This window comes from Heloderma suspectum, chromosome 10, assembly GCF_057233095.1.
Source record: "Heloderma suspectum isolate Gila_16-S chromosome 10, 16-S_ref, whole genome shotgun sequence".
Taxonomy (NCBI): domain Eukaryota; kingdom Metazoa; phylum Chordata; class Lepidosauria; order Squamata; family Helodermatidae; genus Heloderma; species Heloderma suspectum.
In genome coordinates, this window is record NC_139467.1 from 15,087,956 (window position 1) to 15,114,686 (window position 26,731).

At 48.2% G+C, this 26,731-nt stretch overlaps 1 protein-coding gene across 1 annotated transcript; it reads right to left on the reverse strand.

Moving 5' to 3' along the window:
• Positions 1 to 343: 343 nt before the first annotated feature.
• On the reverse strand, positions 344 to 26,238 carry LOC146337783 (protein BTG3-like). Its single transcript, XM_084815270.1, has 5 exons — positions 26,125 to 26,238; positions 10,110 to 10,304; positions 4,850 to 4,987; positions 3,011 to 3,209; positions 344 to 1,695 (listed from the first exon to the last, which is right to left on the reverse strand). The coding sequence occupies exons 2-5, from the start codon at positions 10,280 to 10,282 to the stop codon at positions 1,504 to 1,506; spliced, it is 702 nt and encodes a 233-aa protein (XP_084671396.1). The 5' UTR covers positions 10,283 to 10,304; positions 26,125 to 26,238; the 3' UTR covers positions 344 to 1,503.
• Between the last annotated feature and the right edge of the window lie 493 nt (positions 26,239 to 26,731).

Below are 26,731 nucleotides of genomic sequence, written 5' to 3' on the forward strand. Positions count from 1 at the left end.
TCCATCTTGTCAAATTTTTTAGACTGTAAGATTGTTAAGGTGGAAACCTGTTTGCCATGCAAACAGATAATCTGCAAATAATAATTTTATTACTTCCTTTCAGAGTAAAAACTATCCATTTAAAGCAGGGCAGACAACTTATTGCCCTCCAGATGTTTTGGCCTACAACTTCTATCAGCCCTAGCCAGGATAGCCAATCCTGAGGGATGATGGGAGTTGTAGGCTAAACCATCTGGAGAGCTATATTTTCCCCACCAATTTAAAGGTATATAAGTCCCATCTTCCTTAACGTCTCAGCACCTGCACTGCAAACATAAAACCATCCATTCAACAGTCTCAATTCTTTGCATCATTTATTATTTTTAATAATTCATTTAAGATTTTCATAGAAAAAAGATTTGTTTTTTAAAAAGGCAAAATACATTGTATCAATGGTGCATAAAAACAAGCTGCAGGTAAGATATTTACACAATTAAGCGCATTCCATAAATTAAAAAGCTCCTGATTGTTATTTACAGGATATATATTAACTATCATTATTAATAATAATAATAATAATAATAACAACAATATTAATAATACTTTGCCCAACAACAAGTCATTCTAGTCAAGCTCCAAAAATCCTTCAAAAAATAATAGTTAAACTTTCCCTCACTCATTCCTCTTTACAACAGCATCTCTTGAGGTAGGTAAGTATTATTTTTGCAGCTGTGTGTATTCCCAGAGCACACTGTGCAAGCATAGAAATGGCATCCTAAGAAACTCCATTTTGTTCTTGTTTTAAAAAAAGTTTCTAGCCCTTAAGGTTGTAAAGATAAACAGTTAGAAGTGCAGGGGAAATACCTGGAGAAATTTCAGAAGCTGGAACTGGGGAAGGGGTAGGCAAGGGTGGCTGAGCAGCAACAGCAAGGGTGTGCATAGCTCTAGCACTCTTTGCCCCACAGAAGCGGAACAAATTATGCAAAATAAGGCATCATATGCAAATGTACAATTAATTAAGCAGAGGCCAACAACACTTTCTCTCCATTTGGCAGCAGCAGAATTTCGATTTTCTTATTTTTTTTTAAAGTGCAGAATACACAGACACAGTCTCCACTATTACCCTGGTTTTACAGAAGCGCTAAATAGTTTGAGAAAAGTAAGGCTGGGAGCTGGGAATTCTTCCCCACCAAATCTAATTCCTCTCCAAGAGCTCAAATAGAACCTTTAAAAAAAAACAACCCATCTCCTCTGCCTATCCTGCTTTAACTGCTAGACACAACTTCCCTGCCAGAGCTGAGGAAAGAAACCAGGTATCCCCATTTCCTCTCCTTTGCCCAACCCATGTCAAAACCCAGGCTTCTGGTTTTGAGTGCACGATGAAGTGCTAAAAATGTACAATTGGAATGCTACAGTTGTTCAGCACCATGGAAACAAGGTGACCCCCCAACCCCGAAACACACACAAGTCCACTTAAGGCATGTGATGAGGAACCACAGACTCCACCCAGCCTCTCTCTCCCCCTCAGGCTTTGGAGGCCCGCTTGGTGAGGCGTTTCACCAGGTTCGGGTTGGGTTTCCTGGCAGCAGGCGGTTTCGAGGTAGGAGTAGGTGATACATAGTAGACGGTTAGAGGTTGGTAGGTGGGGATGTAGCTGACCACACTTTGAGGGCATGGTACCCAGAGAGGAGCTGGAACGTAGAAATACTGAGTAGCCTGGGGAAAAGAAGAAAAAGAGAGTGGTCAAAATAGGAATTTGCGAGACTCCCCCAGTCTGGAACAGTCTCATGCAGATCATAGAATCATAGAATAGTAGGGTTGGAAGGGACCTATAAGACCATCGAGTCCAACCCACTGCTCAATGCAGGGATCCAAGTCAGAGCACCCTTGACAGATGGTTGTCCAGCCTCATCTTGAATGCCTCCAGTGTGGGAGAGAGAGCCCACTACTTCCCTAGGCAATCGGTTCCGTTGTCGTACAGCTTGAGCTTCCCTTTCACACCGGTGCGCAATCGGCAGCCAGGACTCGGCAGAGACACCAGCTGGATCAGGAAGACCAGAGGCACAAGCTATGGAGACGCTGTATGCAGATGCGGGCCCTGACACCAAGTGAGAGTGGGAACCTCCCAAACACAAGTCCCTTAAGCCAGAGACCTTCAAATGGAGACCTCCAGAGTCAGCACCCCTTAAGAAACCGACCCTCTTCCCCCTAGGGGCCCAGTCAAGGCTGGAAGGAAAGTTTTTGCCCAGAATAGTGAGCCTGGAAATGTGTGCTTTTGTGTGTGTACATGCATGCGTACATATCTTAACTTTGCCGACAACACTTATTTATTTATTCGCAATATTTGTACGCCACTCTACATCAAAAGATTTCAGAGCGGTGAACAGCAAAGATAAAAGAATAAAACACCACACTAAAACAGCTAAAGCATTTTAAGACACAAGTTCCGATAAGGCCAGATTTAATAAACTGTGGCTGGTCACTTCAAGGAAGGCTTCCTGAAGCAACAACGTCTTCAGGAGACGCCGGAAAGAACCTGACGTTGGCACCTGCCTGACCTCCAAAAGGCAGGGAGTTCCAACAGGCAGCTAGGCTCATTTGCTCAAGTCATCTAAAGCACCAGTGAGCCATGTATTGCTCTAAAGTCGATTGTGCCCATTTTTTAAAAAAAATTGTTTAAAATTTTAACTTATCTTAAGGGGAAGGAGAAAGACATAGGAGGGAAAGAGGAGAGCAGAGCAGGAGAAATGCAAAGATGATCATTTGTGGTTTAAAAAACAGAAGGGTTAAAAGGTGGGTCTGAAAACGGTTGAAGAGTGATCTTTGCTCTGCAGGCATTTTAGTGCATCACGCCCTGTTTACCCCTCCAACCCACCCCTTGAACATTCAGATTAGAGGGAAACGAGATAATGTGTTTTTTACTACAAGATAAAACAGCTCAGGCTCTCCTACTCCTGGTTCTTGCTACATAAGCCCATTCCTCCCCTCCAAGTTAGCTTGAATTCCAGGGCACTCTCTCTGTCTCTCTCACCTGTTTGGTATCATTCTTCTCTGGCTGATTTTTGCTCAGAGCCCATGTGGTTGCTGGAGCCTTGGCCAGCCCCTCATCCTCGGACGAGCACTCCGAGGGAGACTCTGAATGGTAGTCGGACGTCTCCAGCTCGGGGCTTGCTTTCCCGCTGCGGCTCGCCTCATCTTTCACCTTGAAGTAATGGTTGTTCTCGCCAAGTCTGAGTGGAGGAAGAGACAGTAAAACGTCAAACAAGGGAGCTTTGCATTTCGGCCTGTCGGTAATGCTTTGCAACAGGCAGAAACCCAACAGGCAAAGCTTTCTCCATGCTCAGAGAAGCCACTGTCCTGTCGATTTTCTTTCTGTTAACGCAGTTATGAAAAGGCATAGGACCCCTGCAGGGAAGTGGGCGGGCGTGACAACCTTATTTCCCATTTGCTAGAGCTGGGACAGGCCCACAGAGGAACTTTCTGTGCTTCCCTTTAGCAAGGAAATGAGATCTCCCATGTTGCAGTAGGATTTGAGCAACATTTCTGCCTATGCACTCTGCTGCCCACTATGGGCTGCGGTCCCCCAGGTTTGCTCTGTGAGCTTGCAGAGCACAGATGGGCTGAATCCGCATCTATTTACCCCCCAACAAACACCCATATTCTACAGCAGCCTTCCTCAACTCCCAGGTGTACTGCACTACAAAACGCTGGTATTAACTTTCAAAGCCCTAAACTGCTTGGGGCCAGGTTACCTGAAGGATCATCTCTTCCCATCTGTATCCACCTGAACACTAAGATCATCTTTAGATGCCCTCCTCTGGGTGCCCCCACCATATTAAGTGAGGCAAGCAGCTACTAAGGGGAGAGCCTTTTCTGTGGTGGCACCTCATTTATGGAATACTCTCCCCAGAGAGGCTCGCCGGCACCTACGATGCAATCTCTTCGGCACCAGGTGAAGCCCTTTTGATTCTCCCAGATACTTTAGTTCTGCAGTGTTTATCGTTTTAAATCTGTTATTTTATTTTTCGATCTTTGCCGGGTTTTGCTTTGGTAGTATACTGTAGTTTTAAACTTTTGGAAGTTTTATACTTTCTTTTGGCACATCGTTGTATTTTATGGTTTTAATGTGATAAACTGCCCAGAGGGCTTTGGCTATTGGACAGTATAGAAATGTAAAAAAAATAAAATGAAACTCCTATTATCCCCAGCCAGCATGGTCATGCTAGCTGGGCATGATGGGAGTTGTAGTCAAGGAGGCAGATCTCTGTCAGGTGCCACCTACATTTTAGTATTAGATTGTAAAACCTATTGCTCAATTAAATATTACTATTAATGCAAGTATTTAGAGAAGAGGTATTTCCCCCTTCTCTTGTACACAAGAGAGAATGCCTCTTTAAATACGATGCCTTCTACAACTCAGAGCCATAATCCAAAAACTAAGGGAAGTATATGCCTTTTGCTTCAAAATTAGTAATTTTTGCTCCTACACACATTTAATCCATTGACTACAGCTGCAATGCTACGTGAACTTAGCTGGGAGTGCGACCCACTGAGTACAACGGGACTTACTTCTGAGTAAACATGCATAACATTGCACTGTAAAGCTCATACAATTTACTAATATATATATTTAAACCAAGCCCTCTGTTGCAGGGGTAGGTAACCTAGCACCTTCCAGATGGTTTGGACTACAACTCCCATCAGTACTAGCCAGCACAGCCAATGCTCCTGGATTATGAGAACTGTAGTCCAAAACATCTGGAAGGCCCCAGGTTCCCCTATTGGGATCTGCTCTCTTGGGACATTTGCCTGACACTCCTTGAATGGAACTCTAGGCATATCTGAAAAAGGCTCGGCCTTGAGTACTCACCTACAGCAGACCTCTCCAGGGTCAATCCAGATCGAGACTTCCCGGGGCAATGCTAACTGTGAATAATCGAGGCCGCAGTCTGTGCAAGCTTTCAGGAGCGAATCATCCACATGATGCTTCCTATTGATCCGGATGCACCTGGGAGAAGGAGAAAGAGCCTACATTTAGAGCAAAATGGATCCTGGGTACAGCTCATAACCATTACACACTTGCAGGAGAACCACACAACCCCCCCCCCCACAATGACCACCAGTAGCAGCACTGTTTTTATTCATTTCATACATTTTTTATCCCACCCTTCCTCCAAGGAGCTCAGGGAAGCAGATGTGGAGATCAAAGGGGAGGGCAATCATAACAACCCAAGGTGGCTTAGTTTGAGAAAGCAAGACCAGCCCAAGGACACCCAATAAACTCATAAGCCTCCTAAGCAGGTACAAGGCCGGGACTCTCCCTTCAACTCCGAAGAGGGCCGACACGGCTGTTTACACATATTCAGAATCTGCCAACACTTCCCCCATTTCACCCGTCAAGCTCTGAAGGCAGACATTTCACTTGAAATTTGAATTTGCCTCCCGAATTCTGCCTCAACGTTCAAGAAGCAGGTTCCAGCCTACAGGATCTCACAACACAGCGAGCCAGTTTGCATATAACATGAAGCCACTCTGGGTGAATTTCTCCGCGGGGCTTCCCGTTGTGGTGCCGCCCACCATTTTGAAAATTCAAGCTCTGGTGGGGGGCGCACCGCGGCTTGCCGTTACCTGTGAACACAGCAAGGGTGGGTTGTTGAGGTGGTTTAACACGCCACAGCTTGAATTTTCAAAATGCAAACCAGAAAGTTCCATGGAGAAATTAAGCCAGTCGCTTGCTGTTGCATGCGAACCAGGTCAATATATAGGTTTACTCATCTCAAGGTGCTAAGTGATCCTTTCATTGTTTGTAAAGACAAGGAGGGACATTGCCAGAATCACGACTCCTCATGCCATCCATCTGGAGGGTACTTGGTTGGGGAAGGCTGCCCTATGCAATGTGTAAATGAGTACTTCTTTTTTTAAAAAAAATTGTTCACCACTCTGGAATCTTGGTAGACAAATACATTCTATAAATTAATACACTGCCTATTTTTTTTTTTGACAGCTGCAGTCCTAAGAATGTAAGTAGAACACCTGCTGGACTAGGCCAAAGATTTATCTACTCCACCATCCTGTTTCCAACATGAGTTAGCCAGATACCTCTGGAAAGCAAGGCACAAAAGCAATAGGTCTCCCTGTGCTATTTGCTCCCAGCATCTGGCACTCAAAGATATACTGGCCATGAACATGGAGGATTCATCTAGCTATTATGGCTAATAGCCATCAACATAGTATATACTAACAGCAAACTCAACGCTCCAAGCTCTATGTAGCCAAAATAGCACCATCCACATGCGAGAGGGAGGTAGCAGCAAGATCGAGGGGGAGACAGAAAACGAGGGTGAAGAGGAATGGAATATCCTGAAAGTAGGCGTGGCCAGCTGGCTGGCACACTGACCTTGAGCACTTCATGCTGCAAAATGTTGTTGCAGGTCCCACTTTTATATACTAAATAATGATTTCAATTCTCCAAGTGCTGTTCCTTATGTAGCTAGAAGAACACCATTCACGTGCAAGAGGGAGATAATCAGGCGTGGTGAAGCATCAAGATTTGCAGAAGTACCAAAATAAAAAAAACGTTTAAGGGGGGGAAAAAAACCTATGTGGAGGAACCCCCAAAACAGCCCAATGAAGACTGAGCAGCTCATCCCGACTGACTGTTTGGGGGAAAGGAACGGAAAACGGGGTGGGAGAAGGAATGGGTTGGGAGTATCCAAAACAGGAGCACTCCATGCTCAAACATTATCAGTTTGTAAACGTATGTTTACTTGTTCCTTGTGAACTTGTTTAATCCAGGGGTAGAAAATCTGAAAGTAAACATGCAGGAGTAAGTCAGCACTATACTTGAGTACAGAGAGTGCACAACAGTATAATGCTCTAAAACAAAAACTGCCAGCTAATAATCTATGGTACAACAAGCCCCAGACAGCGCCTTGCAAACAATACTGTTGTCTGGCCTGCAGGCTACTGACACAGCCTGAAGAGCCAACTGGTATGCAAACTGCGGTTCTATCAGCGACACAAATAGCCTTGAGAGGTACAATACAGTTATTTCACAGCTTGCTCTGCAAACAATTGACTCCATAAAAAGGCATTAGATCATTGCTTCATAGCTCACCTGACAAACAGCTAGACAGAGTTGAGGGTGGTTACAATGGGCCTGTTTGCATTATTGGATTAAATGCATTAATGGGCCTGTTAACTAACCCATGATTTGCTGGGCGCACTCTGCAGCCTTTTGGAATATTCAGCCTCCATTCGGGCTGATTGGGGGTTGCTACCCAACGGCCCAAACCCAAACGCTATAGGTTAATCATGGGTTAAACAACCCAGTTAACCCAATGACTAATTGTAGGTAACCCGTGATGTGCCACCATTACGTGTGAACCAGGTCAGTACCTGGAATCAGGGTGCAGAGTGTAGCCTCCAAGACGAAATATAATGGCTGTTCTATGTCTATTTTTTCCTTTCTCTTTAAAATGTGAACTTTAATCATGTAAGTATCTTGCCCCTCATGATTCCAGAGGGGAAATTTCATATTGTAGTATATATATCTATTATATATTCTTCATTACAGCAGTATAATTTGGGGGGGGGGGGAATAATTTTGTTGCTGCTATTGGTAAACAATTGGGAGTCAGAAATCCTTGCTGATCTACTGCAAATAACCCAAGTAGAGCCAGGTCGGCCTTCTGCCGGTCCCTGCGCTAGCCATTACATCAGACTTCTGAGACAGCAGCCTTGCTAAAGCTTACCAGGCCTGGTCAATGTCTAGATACCAGACTGTCTGGGAACCCTGCCTTATATCCCATCGTGGAAGGTGGGATAGAAACAATAAAAACCTAAGACGATTCGTCTTGAATCCGACCAAGGGTCCATCTAGTCCAGCATTCTGTTCACAGTGGCCAACCAGCTGCCCATGGGAAACCCACAAGCAGGGCATGAGTACAACAGCACCCTCCCACCCATGTCCCCCAGCAACTGGGGTACATAGACAAACTGCATCTGATACTGGAGGTAACAAATAGCAATCATGACTAATAGCCACTGATAAACTTGTCCTCCAGTTAAGGTACAATACCATGCATATTTAGACAGAAAAAAAATGGCTGGCTGGGGCATTCTGGGAGTTGTAGGACTCTTTTCTATCTAACCATGCATAGGATTGCAACCTTAATTATGAAAACATTAAAACCGGGTCCTGTGTTGCAGAATGGGTTTACAAGGTTGTTTCCAGGCCCGAAAGAGGTGAAGAGAGCTGTTCTCAGCTATGCAGGATGGAGGTTTCACAGCCTTCACAGCTCGGTTTCTTTGATTCAGCTTAAATGTAAGAAAAGCCTACTACGTAAGAGAGATATCACTTCCTCCCTTATTGCACAACACATTCTCGTAGAACAACTGAGGTCATGAAATGATATTTCATTGTAGTGGCTGGAAGGCAATCCAAGATGTCTCCAGCTCAGATCTCACAACAGCCAGGAAATCAATCTCAGCCTCACAGAACCCCCAAAGCCTGATACTGCAAGATCAAATATGACACCAGATTCTGCATTTGTGCATGGTCTGTTGTGAAGGGTCTTCCACATTATGTACTTTCCAGTGGAGACTGATGGTTCCAACGTCAGCGGAGCAGATTCACCGCCCTGCTGACGTCGGAACCACCAGCCTCCACTGGTACTTTCCTGCCCTTTTTATGCAAGTTTCTGAGATTTATCTACTTGCTTCATTCCCTGGGGAAAGCCTGTAATGTTCCTGTTAAAGAGAAAGCTGATTTCTTCTGAAGGATAAGTCACAAGTTTGTTCCTGAATCTGCAGCCACTGCAGACCTAATTTCATTAAACTAAATAGGACATGTAGTTTTGGTGATCATTTTCAGTTTTAAGTCATCTCAGCTACAAATATTCGCTGAGGTTAGCGCATTGTCTGTTTTGGCATTCTGGTTTTCGTAAAAGCAACAGCACAATGGCCTTTGGGCTAGCTAAGAGACTGAATTTACTCAGATTTAACCAGGGCTCATCAGGATTCAGTGCTGGTATCTGCTTGCAAATCCAAGACCAGAGTGCTTCTGAACATGTGCAGACTGCCTTTGATTAGTGACAAAACCAAGAGCATACACACCCTACCCACTGTCTCCCTTTAGATAGAAAGATATTGATATGACATACATAGATATGGGAAGGGGGAAATTCTACATATAATGTAGAGAAGGGGAGGGAGAAAGAGAGAGAAATAATCTATTTACTTCTGCTATTAGGAAGCACGGCATGACATCCAATTAAACGCTCTCAGTTTGCACTACAGAGGCATCCCTGGGAGTTCCCCTGCAATTCCCATATCACAGTTCACCTGTGAAAATTTTCCAGAATCATTGTAAGACTTTATTTTGGGCTGGTGGGGTGCTCAAATTAAAGGGGTCCTCAACCTCTTATCTTTAGTGGAAGGCCCCTCAGCTATTATTTTTTTAGAAAACAGGGGAGATGGGAATCAACGGAGAGGCCTGTGGATTTCATATTAGAGGCTCCCCATGTCTTTCTCGCATTTAAAAAATATGTTCATTTAAATATGGCTAGATTTTGCATGTAGAAAATGTATTTCTTCTCTTAGATTGGTTGAACTGGCAGATGGTAGCACAACCCTACCCACATTGACTCAGAAGTACATCCCACTGTGTTCAGTGGGGCCAGGTAAGGGCACACAGGACTGCAGCCTAACAGTGCAACCCTAGCACATTTACTCAAGTCCCACCGTGTTTAAAGGAACGGACTTTCTAATATGAGTGTTTCAGATCGCAGATATACTCATTTAAAGCTTTAGGAAGTTGGCTTTTGGTTGTTATTGTTTTTAAAGCTCTTTGGGTCCCAGTGTATTACTACAATAGGGAAAGGAAAAGAAACTGTAAGAATGTTCTTTCTAACAACAAATGATATTTTCTTCATGAAATTGTAAGGCTGCTTACACTCCCTTCACAGTCTCAAACGACAGCAACACAGCCCACTTAGATTGAGGTTTTGGCAATATGAACATCAATTTACCTTGACGTTGGTCCCAAGGCAGGCAAATTTATCCGCGAAACATCATTTGACAGCACCTCCACAGGGAAAAAAAACAAAAAACCAATCACCCTTGTTTACCTGTAAGCCTGTCCTTTGAGGGGTTTCTCTGGGTACCAATGCTCATTGAAGCGCTCACACAGGATTGTGGTCAGGCACTCGCCGAAATGCTCCACTTGCCTTTTGTTCAGTTTCTCGTGACGGTTCACCAGGCGGGTGATGAACCTGACTCCCGTTTCCACCTCCTCTTTCATCGTGGGTTGTCAGTCGTGTGTCCTGCGGAGGAAAGAGGAATTCCCATTCAGTGCCTGAAGTGCTGGCAAAGCAGAGGCCAACCGGGCCCTTTTGGAAAGCCCCTTTTTTGCCAGGAACATGACAAGCTCCGCGTCCGCCCAGGGCCCAAAACACAGGTAGTCGAGGTTTCCTCTTTGGCACAAGGAAGCCCTTTGTCTCTAAAGTTGCAACACAGAGCGTGAAGAAATGACTCCGGTTTGTGATAGAGACGTGACTCACAGAGCGAGGGGAAGAGAGATTTCAGGCCTCTTACATCAGGGCTCCGGCAACCGGGTCACAACCTCAGCCTCAAGCATGCACACATACATTGGCCAGACGAAAACTGGCAGCTTTCTTGCTGCAGAGTCAGGGGGAATCCCAGAGAGGCCATCCAATTCAATCCCCTTCCAACCTGTTGGTGCCATACAAGTCAAGCTGAGCTGAGCACAGCTAGCACTGTGACAGCATCAGCTCTAGGTTCGGGGGGGGGGGGTTCTTGGGCAAGATGCCCTCACTGAGGGGCCCTCCTTCACACCACTGCTGTGCCACTTGGCCTCTCTGACCTGGTGCCCTCTACATGCCTTGGACGTCCATCAGCCGCAACCAACATGGCCAATGGTCAGGAATGCTGTAATCCCAAAGAACACACAGCTATAGCAAGGAAGAAGGGGAGTAGCAGCAGGGCAGCCCCCTGCCCCCCGGATTCCTGGCTCCCTTGTGGGCCTTGGTAGGGACCCAATGATGCTGACCTCCAAGGACCCCCCTGCACTAAGGGTATGCAGCTCCCCGAGGGGGGAGAAGTACCTCCGGAGATGATTATGGAACGACTGCTCTCCCAACTCAGTCGATTAGAGGAAAAACTACATCAAGACCATCAGCGACCAGTACAGAAGCTCACACTCAAGCTTCATACTCTCATATTCTGGACACGACTGGTGGCACACTTGCCGGGAAACTATTTTGGCACCAGAGACCCAACCTGGCCAGGCAACTGTGTGCAACACAGCAAACAGCTCTAGGTGACTCAGACAAGTGAACCAAGCTACATGCTATCAAGCAACGTCACTAACCATGTGTCCTTTGGACAAGGAGAAAAATTCCTGACCTCTGCTTCAGCAATGATGGCCAAAGATATTATTTTACATCCATATCTAGCAGCTACATTTTCCCTTTTACGTTTCATTTTTACTCTAGAGTAGGTGCAAGCCCCCCTTCATGGATCACTGCCTTGTTGTGGCGAAGGGGCTTGCGTAACTCAGTGAAGCCATAAGCTATGCCGTGCAGGGCCATCCAAAACGGACAGGTCATGGCGGAGAGTTCTGACAAAATGTGGTCCACTGGAGAAGGAAATGGCAACCCACTCCAGTATTCTTGCCAAGAAAACCCCATGGAACGTGTCACAAGGCTAAAAGATATGACACCAGAAGATGAGCCCCTCAGGTCGGAAGGTGTCCAATATACTACTGGGGAAGAGCAGAGGGTATTTCCAAGTAGCGCCAGAAAGAGTGAAGCGGCTGGGCCAAAGCCAAAAGGACACTCAGCTGTGGATGTGTCTGGTGGTGAAAAGAAAGTCCGATGCTGTAAAGAACAATATTGTTTAGGAACCTGGAATGTCAGATCAATGAATCAAGGGAAGCTGGAGGTGGTCAAACATGAGATGGCAAGATTGAACATCGACATCTTGGGAATCAGCGAACTAAAATGGACAAGCATGGGCGAATTAAATTAGGTGACCATTATATCTACTACTGTGGGCAAGAATCCCTTAGAAGAAATGGAGTAGCACTCGTAGTCAATAAAAGGGTGGGAAAAGCAGTACTGGGGTACAATCTCAAAAACGATAGAATGATCTCAGTACGAATCCAAGGCAAACCATTCAACATCACAGTAATTCAAGCCTATGCCACAACCACTGTGGCCGGAGAAGCTGAGGTTGATCAGTTCTATGAAGACCTACAACACCTTCTAGAACTAACACCAAAAAAAGATGTCCTCTTCATCATAGGGGATTGGAATACTAAAGTAGGAAGTCAAGAAATCACTGGGATAACAGGCAAGCATGGCCTTGGTGTACAAAATGAAGCAGGACAAAGGCTAATAGAGTTTTGTCAAGAGAACATGCTGATCATAGCAAACAGGCTTTTCCAACAGCACAAGAGGTGACTCTACACATGGACATCACCAGATGGTCAATATCGAAATCCGATTGATTAGGTCCTTTGCAGCCAAAGATGGAGAAGCTCTACACAGTCAGTAAAAACAAGACCTGGAGCTGACTGTGGCTCAGATCATGAGCTGCTTATTACAAAATTTTGGCTGAAGAATTGAAGAACATAGGGAAAACCACTAAACCATTCAGGTATGACCTAAATCATATCCCTTATGAATATACAGTGGAGGTGAGGAATAGATTTAAGGGATTTGCCCTGATAGACAGAGTGCCTGAGGAACTATGGATGGAGGTCCGTAACATTGTTCAGGAGGCAGCAACTCAATCCATCCCAAAGAAAAAATGCAAGAAAGCAAAGTGGCTGTCTGATGAGGCTTTACAAGTAGCTGAGGAAAGAAGGGAAGTGAAAAGCAAAGAGAAAGGGGAAGATATACCCAACTGAATGCAGAGTTCCAGAGAATAGCAAGGAGACAAGAAGGCCTTCTTAAATTAACAATGCAAAGTAATCGAAGAAAACAATAGAATGGGAAAGACTAGAGATCTCTTCAAGAAACTCAGAGATATCAAGGGAACGTTTTGTGCAAAGACAGGCATGATAAAGGACAAAGAAGGCAGGGACCTAACAGAAGCAGATCAGATTAAGAAGAGGTGGAAAGAATACACAGAAGAACTATACAGGAAAGATCTTAATGTCCCTGATAGCCATGATAGTGTGGTCACTGAACTTGAGCCGGACATCCTAGAGAGTGAAGTCAAGTGGGCCTTAGGAAGCATTACTAACAACAAAGCTAGCAGAGATTACAGTATTCCAGCTGAGCTATTTAAGATCCTAAAAGATGATGCTGTTAAAGTGCTGCACTCAATATGCCAACAAATTTGGAACTACCGGAAGCTGGGTTTCGAAGAGGCAGAGGAACTAGAGATCAAATCGCCAACATTTGCTGGATCATGGAGAAAGCAAGAGAATTCCAGAAAAAAACATCTATTTCTGCTTCATTGACTATGCTAAAGCCTTTGATTGTGTGGATCACAACAAACTCTGGCAAATTCTTAAAGAGATGGGAGTACCAGACCCACCTTACCTTTCTCCTGAGAAACCTGTACGAGGGTCAAAAAGCAACAGTAAGAACCAGACATGGAACAACCGATTGCTTCAAAATTGGGAAAGCAGTACGACAAGGCTGTATATTGTCGCCCTGCTTATTTAATTTATATGCAGAGTACATCATGAGAAACGCCGGGTTGGATGAATCACAGGTCATAATTAAGATTGCCAGGAGAATTATCAACAACCTCAGATACGCAGACGATAACACCCTAATGGCACAAAGCGAAGAGGATCTAAAGAGCCTCTTGTTGAGGGTGAAAGTGGAGAGTGCAAAAGCTGGTTTGAAACTCAACATTAAAAAAAACTAAGATCATGGCATCTGGCCCCATCACTTCCTGGCATATAGAAGGGGAAGAAATGGAAGCAGTGACAGATTTTATTTTCTTGGGCTCCAAGATCACCGCAGACGGTGACTGTAGCCATGAAATTAAAAGACGCTTGTTCCTTGGGAGGAGAACTATGGCAAACCTAGACAGCACAGTAAGAAGCAGAGACATCACCTTGCCGACAAAGGCTCGTATAATCAGAGCTATGGTTTTCCCAGTAGCAACATATGGCTGTGAGAGCTGGACTACAAGGAAGGCCGAGCGCCGAAAAATTGATGCTTTCGAACTGTGGTGCTGGAGAAGATTCTTAGGAGTCCCCTGGACTGCAAGGAGGTAAAATCAATCCTAAAGGAAATCAACCCTGACTGCTCATTGGAAGGACAGATACTAAAGCTCAAATATTTTGGCCACCTAATGCGAAGATAAAAGTCCCTGGAAAAGACCCTGATGCTGAGAAGGATTGAAGCCAAAGGAGAAGGGGACGGCAGAGGATGAGATAGCTAGATAGCATCACCCATGCAATTATGGACTTGAGCAGACTCCGGGAGAGAGCACAGGACAGGACTGCCTGGTGTACTATGGTCCATGGGGTCACGAAGAGTCAGACACGACTGAACAACAACAACAACAACAAGGTGCAGGCCCCCTTGAGCCAGATCAGGACCCTAGTGTTGGGGGTAGGGGGCTTTTAAGATCTGAATTGGGGGTCCTGTATCAATCCTAGAGTAAAAATAAAAAAGACATAGCTGCTAGACAGACAGCTGCATAGCTGTCTGCACCAGACAGGTTTTATTGATTGATTTTTATTTCATTTATATTCCACTGTTTTTCCATTGTGGAACTCAAGGTGGCTACATGTGATTCCCAGGCAGTCTCCCCTCCAAGCACTGACCAGACCCAGACCTGCTTAGCTTCAGCAAGGTGGCTGCCTCACATGCCTCTCTTTTATCTTTTATATTCTTTTATACTGTTGTATATTTTATATCTTCACATATAAATGTGCCTGGGAGGACTATTGAGCAATTTAGGGGGTTGGGGAGGTACCACCATAACTGTGGTCATGGGCAGGGGGAGGTATGGTGTTGGGGGATTAACAGGCCAGCTGAGGAGAAGAGGGCCTAGACACCTTACAGCTGTCCCCTCTTCTGGTTCATCCCCCAACCTGATGGTTCCTGGCAGCCTTTCCAGTCTGCCCTTGGACCTGGTGGTGCTGCTGCTGAATGCCAGGTTGGCCCAAAATAAAATCTCCCTCATCCATGATTTGATTGTGGATGAGGGGGCTGACCTGGTATGTATTACTGAGACCTGGGTGGGGGAACTGGGAGGGGTCACTCTCTCCCAGCTGTGCCCTCCTGGGTACTCAGTGCAGCACCAACACCGACTCGAAGGTCGGGGAAGGGAGGTTGCCGTGGTCTATAGGAATTCAGTCTCCCTCTCTATAGGCTTCCTGCTCATTCGAGTGCAGATCTTGAGTGTTTGTACCTTGTGTTGGGTACCTGGGACAGATTAGGGATTCTGTTGGTGTACCGCCCACCCCGCTGCCCATCAGAATCCCTACCTGAGCTGACAGAGGTGGTCTTGGACTTGGTGTTGAGGACCCCTAGGATGATGGTCCTGGGGGATCTCAACTTCCATGCCGAGGCCACTGTATCCGGGGCGGGCACTTCATGGCCGCCATGACAACCATGGGGCTGTCTCAACATGTCATCGACCCAATGCATATAAAAGGACACACGCTTGATCTGGTTTTCTCGACTGGGCAGGAGGATGGTGATCTGAAAGTGGAGGACTTAACATCTGTCCCTTTGTCATGGTCAGATCACTTCCTGCCGAGGTTTAGACTCCTGGCAGCCTTCCCCCTCTGCAAGGGTGGGGGACCTATTAAAATGGTCCACCCCCGGAGGCTAATGGATTCCAGAGGGCTCTGGGGGATTTTCCTGCTGGTATGGCTGGTGCTCCTGTCGAAGCCCAGGTCGCTCTGCGGAATGCAGAGATGACTCGGGCGGTTGACACAATCGCGCCCAAGCAACCTCTCCTTCTGAGCAGAGCCCGGCCAGCTCCTTGGTATACACCTGAGCTGAAGGCAACGAAGCAAGAGGGGAGACGGCTAGAACGCAGGTGGAGGAAAACTCGTGCCAAGTCTGAGCGAACACAGGTAAGAGGTCACTATCAAGCCTACTCTGTGGTGGTGAGGGTGGAAAAGAGACAGTTCTTTTCCACCAGCATTGCATCTTCTCAGTGTCATCCAGCGGAGATTTTCCGAGTGGTTCGCAGCCTGTTACATTCTGGGCCAGGGAGAGAGACGGTGGAACCCTCGGTGGCACGCTGTGATGAGTTTGCAAGGCACTTTGAAAATAAAGTCGCTCAGATTCGTCATGAATTGGACACTGCGATTAATGCAGTTCCATTGGTAGAGGTGTTGAGAGCACCATCTGGTCCAGTTTTATTGGATGAGTTTCAGTTACTGAGGCCTGAGGATGCGGACAAGGTGCTTGGCCAAGTCCGATCGACCACTTATGTGCTTGACCCTTGCCCTTCATGGCTTATTAAATCAAACAAGGAGAGGATGTCCAGCTGGGTCCAGGCTGGGTTGTAAATTCCTCCTTGAGAGAGGGAGTGGTGCCTGCCGCTTTAAAAGAGGCAGTAATTAGACCACTCCTGAAAAAGCCTAACCTGGACCCAGAGGATGTTAACAATTATAGGCCAGTGGCCAACATCCCCTTCCTGGGCAAGGTGCTTGAGCGGGTGGTTGCAGGACAGCTCCAGGCACTGTTGAATGAAACGGATTATCTAGATCCATCCATTTCAATCGGGTTTCAGGCCTGGTTTTGGAACGGAAACTGCCTTGGTCGCCCTGTGGGATGACCTCTGCCGGGAGAGGGACAGGGGGAGTGCGACCCTGTTGATTCTCCTGGACCTCTCAGCGACTTTCGATACCATCGACCATGGTACCCTTCTGGATAGGTTGTCTGGGTTAGGAGTTGGAGGCACTGCACTGCAGTGGTTCCGCTCCTACTTGGATGGCCGATTCCATAAGGTGGTGCTGGGGGATTATTGCTCTGTGCCATGGCAATTGTGCCATGGGGTTCCACAGGGCTCTATTTTATCCCCTATGCTGTTTAACATCTACATGAAACTGCTGGGGGAGGTTATCTGGAGGTGTGGGCTGAGGTGCCATCAATATGCGGATGACACCCAGCTCTACCTCTCTTTCTCATCAAACCCAGGTGAGGCAGTGGCTGTTCTGAATCAGTGCCTGGGCACAGTAATGGACTGGATGAGGGCCAATAAACTGAAACTCAATCCAGACAAGACGGAGGTACTGTTAGTGGGTGGTTCGTCTGCCTGGCTAGGTGATATTCAACCTGTTCTGGAGGGGGTTGCACTCCCCCTAAAGGATCAGGTTCGTAGTTTGGGGGTGCTCTTGGATCCAGAACTGTCATTTGAGGCACAGGTGAACTCAGTGGCATGGAGCACTTCTTATCAGCTTAGGCTGGTATACCAACTATGCCCTTATCTGGACAGAGATAGCCTAGCTACAGTTATCCATGCTCTGATAACTTCTCGTCTGGATTACTGCAATACGTTATACGTGGGGCTGCCTTTGAAAATGGTCCGGAAACTTCAGCTGGTCCAAAATAGGGCAGCAAGATTGTTAACAGGGACTGGCCTGCGAGCTCATATTACGCCAGTACTTTTTCAGCTGCACTGGCTGCCAGTCCATTTCCGGGCCCGATTCAAAGTGCTGGTATTAACATTTAAAGCCCTTAACGGCTTCGGGCCAGGTTATCTGAAGGATCGCCTCCTCCCATATGTGCCTGCCCAGACCTTAAGATCATCGTCAGCGGCCCTTCTCCGTGAGCCCCTGCCAAAGGAAGTGAGGCAGGTGGCTACTAGGAGGAGGGCTTTTTCTGCTGTGGCACCCCGGCTGTGGAATGAGCTCCCTAGTGAAGTTTGCCTGGCACCTACATTGTATTCCTTTCGGTGCCAGATGAAGACCTTTTTATTTTCCCAGGCATTTTAGCATTTTAGCTTTCTAAACTTTTATCTTTGCTGTTTTAAATCTGTATTTTAAATCCCTGCCCTGCTGCTAGGTTTTATTGTGGTTGTATTGTTATATTGTGGTTTTAATGTTCTATATATTTTACATTGTTTCATTATGTGCCATTTGGTTTTAATTTCTGTGAACCGCCCAGAGAGCTTCGGCTACTGGGCAGCATAGAAATGAAATAAATAAATAAAACATGCCTTCAGACTATGACCTTGATCAATGCTTGGTGTACCCCCCTCCCCGCAAACATTTGGGATCACACTAACGGGGGGCCAATCACATACACACAGCACACCCTAGGTAAGAAAAACAGGCCTGTATAGTCACACTACTTTACGAACAAGCTCTTCCTTCCAGCTAGAACTTGGCTCACCCAATTTCGTGGAACAGCCAGTCTCAGCAGAGTACCTACCAGTTACAGGACACGGAAGTACACACAGAGTTAGTTGCAAAAGGTTGCAACATAAGAGGCTGGGCTAGGATGGGGAAAAACAAAAAGAGAAAGGGGTGTGTGTTTGTGTGCGCATGTGTGCGCCGCATGCTTCTTTCCATCAACACAGGCATACGATTGAGCGCACGTTCGCACACACACACACACACACACACACACTCCTGAACCATGACCTCTCACCCAAGGCAGCTTACACGACAAAAAGAAATTTATAGCTTGTGGTTGCAAAAGCTTTGCTTCCCTCACTGTTTACCAGAGCAAGAGAGACATCAATGCTGCAAAGCTGGATCAAATTTGTCATTCTTGTGGCCCATCATAACTTCACCCCACCCTCCTACTACTAATGGTTTGTTTTCGAGGCATTTTCTACGGTCATTCATAAATCTTGCAAAGAGGTGGCATTTCCCTCCCGCCCCCAGAGTTTGGATGGCTTTAAAAGGAGGTTGTACGAATCCCTGGAGGAAAATGCTATCAATGGCTACTAGTCCTGATGGCTATATGCGACCTCCAGTACCAGAGGCAGTGAGCCTATGTACACCACTTGCAGGGGAACATGGGCGGGAGGGTGCCATTGTGCTCATGCCCTGCTTGTGGGTCTCCTGTCAACAGCTGCTTGGCCACTCTGTGAACAGAATGCTGGACCAGATGGACCTTTGATCTGATCCAGCATGGCTCTTCTTATGTTCTTATGTAGGGCCAAGCAGCATGTGACCCTCCAGAGGTTTTAGCCTACAACTCCCATCATCCCTCACCATTGGCTATGCTGGCTAGGGCTGATGGGAGTTGTAGGCCAAAACATCTGGAGGGCCACAAGTAGTGTGTCTCACAGAAAGTCCCCTCCATGTACCCTGCTGTTCAAACCCAATGCATGGATGGTAAAACCCAGAGGTTTGGAACCTCTTTCAGCCCAAAGATGGAATTCCATTTCAGAGAAGCTCTTGGGGGCTGCATTTCTCTAGCGGGCAAAACGGCCAGGGCCAAAAACACCAACATATTTGAACTTAAAGCTCTTCCTGCCAGTATCTAAGTCTTAGGAGTGGCACTTCAATCTTTCAGAATGGGGGAAAAAGCCTGCATAAAAGCCGAGAAACCACCAAACAATCAGTTGCTGGGGGAAAGGGGATGGACATGGGGGAGGCACATGGACATCTGCAGAACCCCGAGAGCCGGATTGGGACCCAGGCAGGGAGGATCTCGTCATCTGGGCCTGAGGCTCCACACCCCTGCAGTATGCCAACGTTTCGGCCCTGAAGCAGCTCCCTCCTCCTGCCTAAAGTAGGGCTGTCCAGTGGAGGCTGGTGGCTCCGATGTCAGTGGGTAGGTGAATCCGTTCCAGGTTTCAGCCAGAGTTCCTTTAGGACAGCTCCTGTAGAATTCTGACTGAAACCTAGAGCGGATTCACCAGCCCACTCACATGAGAGCCACCAGCCTCCACTGGGGTTGCCCTTCTCTGTGATCCACCCCAGTAGAGAAGCTGCCACTGTGCTTTGCAATACCTGAAGCCTGCAGACAATTACCAAGAGCAGCCCAACCTACAGCACATTAAGGCAGTCTAGCCTCGAAGTTACAAAGGTATGAGTGACAGTTGCCAGATTCTGCCCAGTAAGATAAAGATAGAGCATACCTGGTCAACCTGGGCTTTCAGGTGCAGCTCGCAGGCCCTGAAGCATCCAAATGTTGTGAACCTGTGAGGAATGCCACCTATTACAGGTGTCCACCCCCCCTCCCCAAGTTGCAAGACCTGCTGACTCTCATGATCTCAGCAATATTATCTGGTTTCAGCATCAACTGGCTCACCTGCATTCATCACCATCTGAAGGGTCACATTGAAAACACCAAATGACATCATACGGAAGAAGAGCCAAAAAGATTACACAAAAGCTGCATCCCGGGAACTGCCAACATTTAAGAGCCCAGAAATAGGACATCAGGATCCCATAAACTACTTTGGAAGTGGGGTTATATGGACAGGCAGGGGAAGAGAGGGAGAGAAGCTTCAGTTCCTGGCAACACACATGTGATCACAAAGACCGGAAATCAAACCCTGCTTCTTCCATCCCCAAGCTGCTACAAGACCTTAAAAACCCGCAGATTCAAATTCTAAATCCGGATTTTAAAAGACATTTTGGGATCCCTGGTAGCCAAATGCAGACTCAAAATATGATCATCGGAATTCATTTCAGCTCTGTCCGTGCTGAATCTGGAGACAGACCATAGCTCTAAGTGGTTTGTGTTAACCATTCCCTGTCCATGATGCACAGGCATCTTTTGGCCCCCTGTCACCTCTGGCCAAACAGGTTATGAAACAATAGAAAAACGTGCCAAACTTGTTTACCAGAGACAAAGGTGGGATGAGGCCATACGCCACAAACAGCAGACCCTCTTCTAAACAGACTTTAACACAAAGCAATGGGAACAAACACGCATCCTTCTGCAGCCTGAGCACCTGCTCTTTCCAAATGCAAGAGCCAGATCTGGCAGAAAATCCATATGATGCCTTAGTCAATCAGGGATCCTAGACCCCGTAAGAAGGGGCCTGCAGGATGAGAACAAGAGTTTACAGGATCAGAACAAGGGTTTATCTAGTCGAGCATTCTGTTCCTACGGTGGCCAACCAGATACCCCAATAGGAAGCCCACATGCAGGACGTGAGCGCAACAGCACCTTCCTGCTCATGTCGCCCAGCAGCTGATATCCAGAAGCATGCTGCCTCTGATACTGGAAGTAATATGCAGCCATCATGACTAGCAGCCATGGATAGCCTTTTACCAATGTAACCTAAATGGGTACATAAAATCGCACTTCGTCCTGCATTAACCTGCTACCTTGATGGGCCTGTACCCCCTAAATGTGAGGCTCCTGTCACCCTAGTGCCCTTTTTCTGGCTCTTATCCCCCACCCGCAAACCAAGGGACTTTGGGGAGAATTCTTTCCCAGGTGTTTCACTTTAAAGGAATTACTGGGCGGTGGGGTTTTCCCCACTTCCCTCTTTTGCTTTCAGTCTCTCTTGGTTCTCCTTCTTCCCCACTAGCCTTCCTTATCTACCCATAGTCCCACAACTTCATGTCACTTCCAGGAAACTCTCAGGCTCCTTGCCAGGACTTTGGGAGGAAGCAAGTGGATGCAGCAGGCCAACCCATTCCAACGAATTTCTCTGCCTATTTGGCAGAACGGTTTCTGGCAAGGAACCAGCTTCTCCATGGCATTTCCGCTCCCCCTTAGTGCTTTGGTCTTCAACAACCCTGGGAGATAGGTTAAGCTGAGAGATGCAGAAGTCTATATTCTAGATCATCTCTCACCTTAGCCTGCCTCCCAGGGTTGTTGAAGACCAAAGCCCTAAGGGAACGGGAAATGCTGCGACGGAGATGATACCATGACGCCTCTCCGAAGATCACCCAGTGAGCTTCATGGCTCAGTGGGGATTTGAATCTCGGCCTTCCCAGTCCTAGTCCAACCAGTGCATCATACTGGGTTCTAAAAAAAATTAATGGGGCTGTGTATGAGGAATGCATACCAGAGGTACACAGCATTTGGACACCAGGAGAATAAGGTGTGTGTGTGTAAGAGAGAGAGGATGCAAGCATTTTGTCCTTGCTACAAATATTTTGATGTGTTGTTGTTGTTGTTGTTCAGTCGTGTCCGACTCTTCGTGACCCCATGGACCATAGCACGCCAGGCCTTCCTGTCCTGCGCTCTCTCCCGGAGCGTGCTCAAGTTCATATTCATTTGATGTGTACAGATTGCAAATAAAATTCTCAAGGGTCACAATCCTTTTAAAATTTACCCTTGAACATGGCCTTCATTGGGGTCTTTGAACATGGCTGAATCTTGGCTCCCTCCCCACTGAAAACGATCCCATTCTAAAATGTCACAGATAAGTAGGAGGGGATAGGTCTGATGCACAGAGACTGTTCCATATTTTCCCCATCAGAAAATGTCCATCATTCTTATAATCTTCCTCATCATCTAGATTTTTAAACTGCACCCCAGGGTAATTATTCTCCCAAGGTGGTTTACAATAGTCAATAAACAGCAAAATAAGATCATCTGTCCATTACAGCTGGGGCTTGTAGGATCAAGAAGGGTACCTAAAAAAGGGTACAACAGAGATTAATCTGAGAGCCAGCTGTTTCTCTCCACCCAAGCAGCCCTTGCTACTTCCAGGTATGCACTGATGCAAACCATGAGCTGCATGCATATATCGCGGAACTGTCAGAATGGCTGACGTAGACACACACACAGAAAAACGTATTGCACAAGCCAGCCATAAGAGACCTGCCTCCAAATCTCAGCTGTGACACAGACTCATTGTCGGGACATGGGTGAGTCACTTTCTCCCTGCCTCAATTTCCCAGCTGTAAAATAGAAATAATATGGCAAACTGTTTCAAATACGTTACTGACAGTGATCACAAAACAATGCCTGAAAAGAGTTTGGAAATTAGATGAGTGATATAAAAAATGAAACAAAAATATTAAATACAATACACTACAGGCACCTGCAAATCCACCCAGTTCCCTACCTTACCCAATGGGAAATCTGGATTTGCACCAGGGCAATCCCTACAGCTGAGCACAATACAGGTTTGCAAACACGGGTTTGTTGCATTCACTTCCTATAAGGTGTACTCTTGAAAACAGCTGCTTTGTACAGTGCTTTCAGATGTTCAAAGCACTATCTGATTATAATCCTTACAACACCCCTGTAAAGCAAGTGCAAAACATTATCCTTCATATTGCTGATGGGGGAAATGAGGCTTAGAGTGGATAGTCCAAGTCACCTACTGAGTTCGTGGCAGAGCAGAAATTCAAACTGGAGACTTCCTGACTTGTCACTCCGCTCCGCTACACTAGCTCTTACCAGACTTTGTGAGAGAGAGTGATGCCTGAATATTTATATCCCAGTTTTCTATAAAATCAGTCAAAGTGGCTTACACACACAGGGCAATAAAACAGTCAAGTGGCAGCAATTTATATAGTTGTGAACAGCAGTACCAAACTAAAAACTCCAGCTGATAGCATTAAAAGCCAACAAAAACATGGCATTAAAAGCCAACTAGAATAAAGAAGTGTTTACTAACCACCTAAAGCAGCCTTCCCCAACCTGGGCCCCTCCATGTGTGTTGGACTACAACTCCCAGCATCCCCAACCACCAGTCCGTGTGAGCCTTAGTGGCTGGGGATAGGAGTTGTATTCCGATATATCTGCAGGGCCCCAAGTTGAGAAAGCCTGGTTTAAGAACCGACAAAAAGGGTCCCCAGCAGATCTCAGCCAGGAAGGAATTCCACAATCTTGACACCGTCACCAAAAAGGACCTGTCTCTCATACCCAATCCCCTAAATTCGAGTCAGGCACCACTGTGCCCTGACCACTGGTTTCCAAACACTTAGAGGTCTGCATCTGCCTTTCACATTTTCCATGTTTACCCCAAAACACTGTGGCTGTGTACAGCACAAAGCAACTTGATACCCTCCAGTTGTACTGGTGGGGATAATGGGAGTTGTAGTCTGGGGGCAGAGAACCAGGGTTAAAATCGAACATAATCGTACTTAGAGTAGACCCAATGAAATGAATAGGATTAAGTGAGTCATGACGAACGCAAGTTTCCTTCATTTTAATGAATCTACTCTATTTAGGACTTACGTTTGAATTTTACCCCAGATTTTACAGGGGCCAAGGCAAGTCTTATGAGAATCAACAAAACAAAAACAAACCCAGTGCAGCATGTGACCCAATGCACTGGCCAGAAACTGGGGGGGGGGGGGGAGATGAATGTATTTGTTTAATAATAAAGTTCCTAGCTGAGGGAGGGAGTGGCAGAGGAGGAGGCTGCCCACGCCCCCAAGGATCACCCCACAGTCAGGTGCTGATAAAGACACAGGTTGCAAAACAGGGCAAGTTATGGGACAGTTTCATCAGCTTTGGGGAAAGAGGGGGGGGGAGAGAGGGGAAAGGAGAAGAGCGTCAGCAGCGGAGGAGGAAATAGGCAAACTGAGAAGAGCAAGGTTGGCCATCGGTGTGGGGAAGTGGGACGGGGGGCGATTATGGGGCGGCGAGGGGAGCGGCGCACACCAGGTCGCGTGATGAATCCCGGGGAGGCGTCGCGTTGGCCTGTTACACGTACACACGCACTCGAATCTTGTGGCACGTACGACGCTCTCCCGTTTGCCACCGCACGGCTGCAAGCCCATGCCGCCAACCTGGGCGAAGCCCGACTGAACTCCGTGCGGCTCGCTTCTGAGAAGACGTGATACAGGGTCGCGCCGTTACGGAGTCACTTCGGACGATGCCCCAAGCCTCCTCGCCCCCCCGCCCCTGGAACTAGGGCAGTGGGAGGATGTGGGCATCACACAGGCGAGCGGAGGGGGCCGACGGGGCGGGACAGGGCAGGAGCGCGCCTGCGAGGGTTAAGAGCAGAGCGGGGAGGAAAAGGGGAAGCGGGAGGAAGCGGGGCTGGGAGCGCGGGAGGGGTGGGGGGAATGAAGGAGAGCGCGGGTGGATCTGAAGATGGAGCGGGGCAGGGAACGAGGGGGGGGGCAGGAGGAGGAAATACACACAAACCTAGGTCGATCTATGGGGGGAAAGCACAAACTTACGGTGATCTATGGAGGAAACAAACACACCAGCGCAGGGTGATCTATGGGGGATCTACAGGGGGACACACCAGCAGGGGGTGGGGGGGCTCACAGGGTGATCTAGGGGAAACACACCAGCGCAGGGTGATCTATGGGGGATCTACAGGGGGACACACCAGCGGCGGCGGGGGGGTGTTCATAGGGTGATCTAGGGGAGAAACACACCAGCGCAGGATGATCTATGGGGGATCTATAGGGGGACACACCAGCGGCGGGGGGGGGGGTCACAGGGTGATCTAGGGGAGAAACACACCAGCGCGGAGTGATCTATGGGGGATCTATAGGGGGGGACACCAGCGGCGGCGGGGGGGGGGTTCACAGGGTGATCTAGGGGAGAAACACACCAGCGCAGGGTGATCTATGGGGGATCTATAGGGGGGGACACCAGCGGCGGCGGCGGGGGGGTTCACAGGGTGATCTAGGGGAGAAACACACCAGCGCAGAGTGACCTATGGGGGATCTATAGGGGGACACACCGGCGGCGGCGGGGGGGGGGGTTCACAGGGTGATCTAGGGGAGAAACACACCAGCGCAGGGCGATCTATGGGGGAATCTATAGGGGGAACACACCGGCGGCGGGGGGGGGGTTCACAGGGTGATCTAGGGGAGAAACACACCAGCGCAGGGCGATCTATGGGGGAATCTATAGGAGGAACACACCGGCGGCGGGGGGGGGGGGTTCACAGGGTGATCTAGGGGAGAAACACACCAGCGCAGGGCGATCTATGGGGAAAACCAGGGGAAGGAGAAATTGGGTCCTTGGCTGCGAAGAACGACTCCGAGGAAACCCAAGCAAGAGGACACCCTCCACGACCTCCGCCCGCGCGCCCCAAACCCGGCTCCCAACTCGGCGCGGGGGAAAGACAGCCCAGCCACAGGACGCGGGTGAACCGACGGGGAAACTCCTTTTCTGAGGAGCTCATGCCGCTAAAACCTCACACCCGAAGAGCACGTTCCCGCCCCCGCGCAGCGAAACAAAAACCCCGATCCCCGAGAAGGGCTCGCCAGGGAGCCCCCAGCCCGCCCAGCCCGCATCGCGCGCCCTGCCTGCGCTCCGCGCCCGCGCGCTCGGCCGTACCCACCGAGGCAACGCGCTGCGCCCCGCGCCGCTCCCGCTCGCCCTCGCAGCCACGCGGTTCTCTTGTTTCGCTCGCAGCAACGCGCGCGTGTCTCTCCGGGGCTCCTCTGACTCACGCGGGGCGGGGCGGGGCGGGGCGGGGCGAGCAGCTGGGGAAAGGGGCGGGGCCAGACACGCCCCCGCCCGGCCGCGTCAGCGACCATGAAAGGAGATCCTGGCCCGCGTGGGAACTTCCAGGCAAGCGGGGCGCGGGGCGCGGGGCGGCGGGGGGCGCCGCCTGGGCACTCTCGCGGGGGGCTGAAACAGGGCAGGCGTCCTGTATCAGCGCAGTCCCATCCATTGCTCGGAAAGGAGCCCCCTAACTACCGCGGGGTTTGCTCCCAGAGCAGGGTGTATTCGATTGCAGCCTAGATCTGTATCCAGCGGCTACGGGCTCCCCCGCCCCCTCTTTTTCATTTTTACTCTGGAGCCGCTTTCCCCAACCTGCTGCCCTCCAGATGTTTTGGACTTCAGTTCCCATTATCCGCAGACAAGATGGCTAAGGGCCAGGAGTTCTGCGAGCTGTTGCCCAAAATATCTGGAGGGTGCCAGGTTGAGAAAGGCTGCGCTAA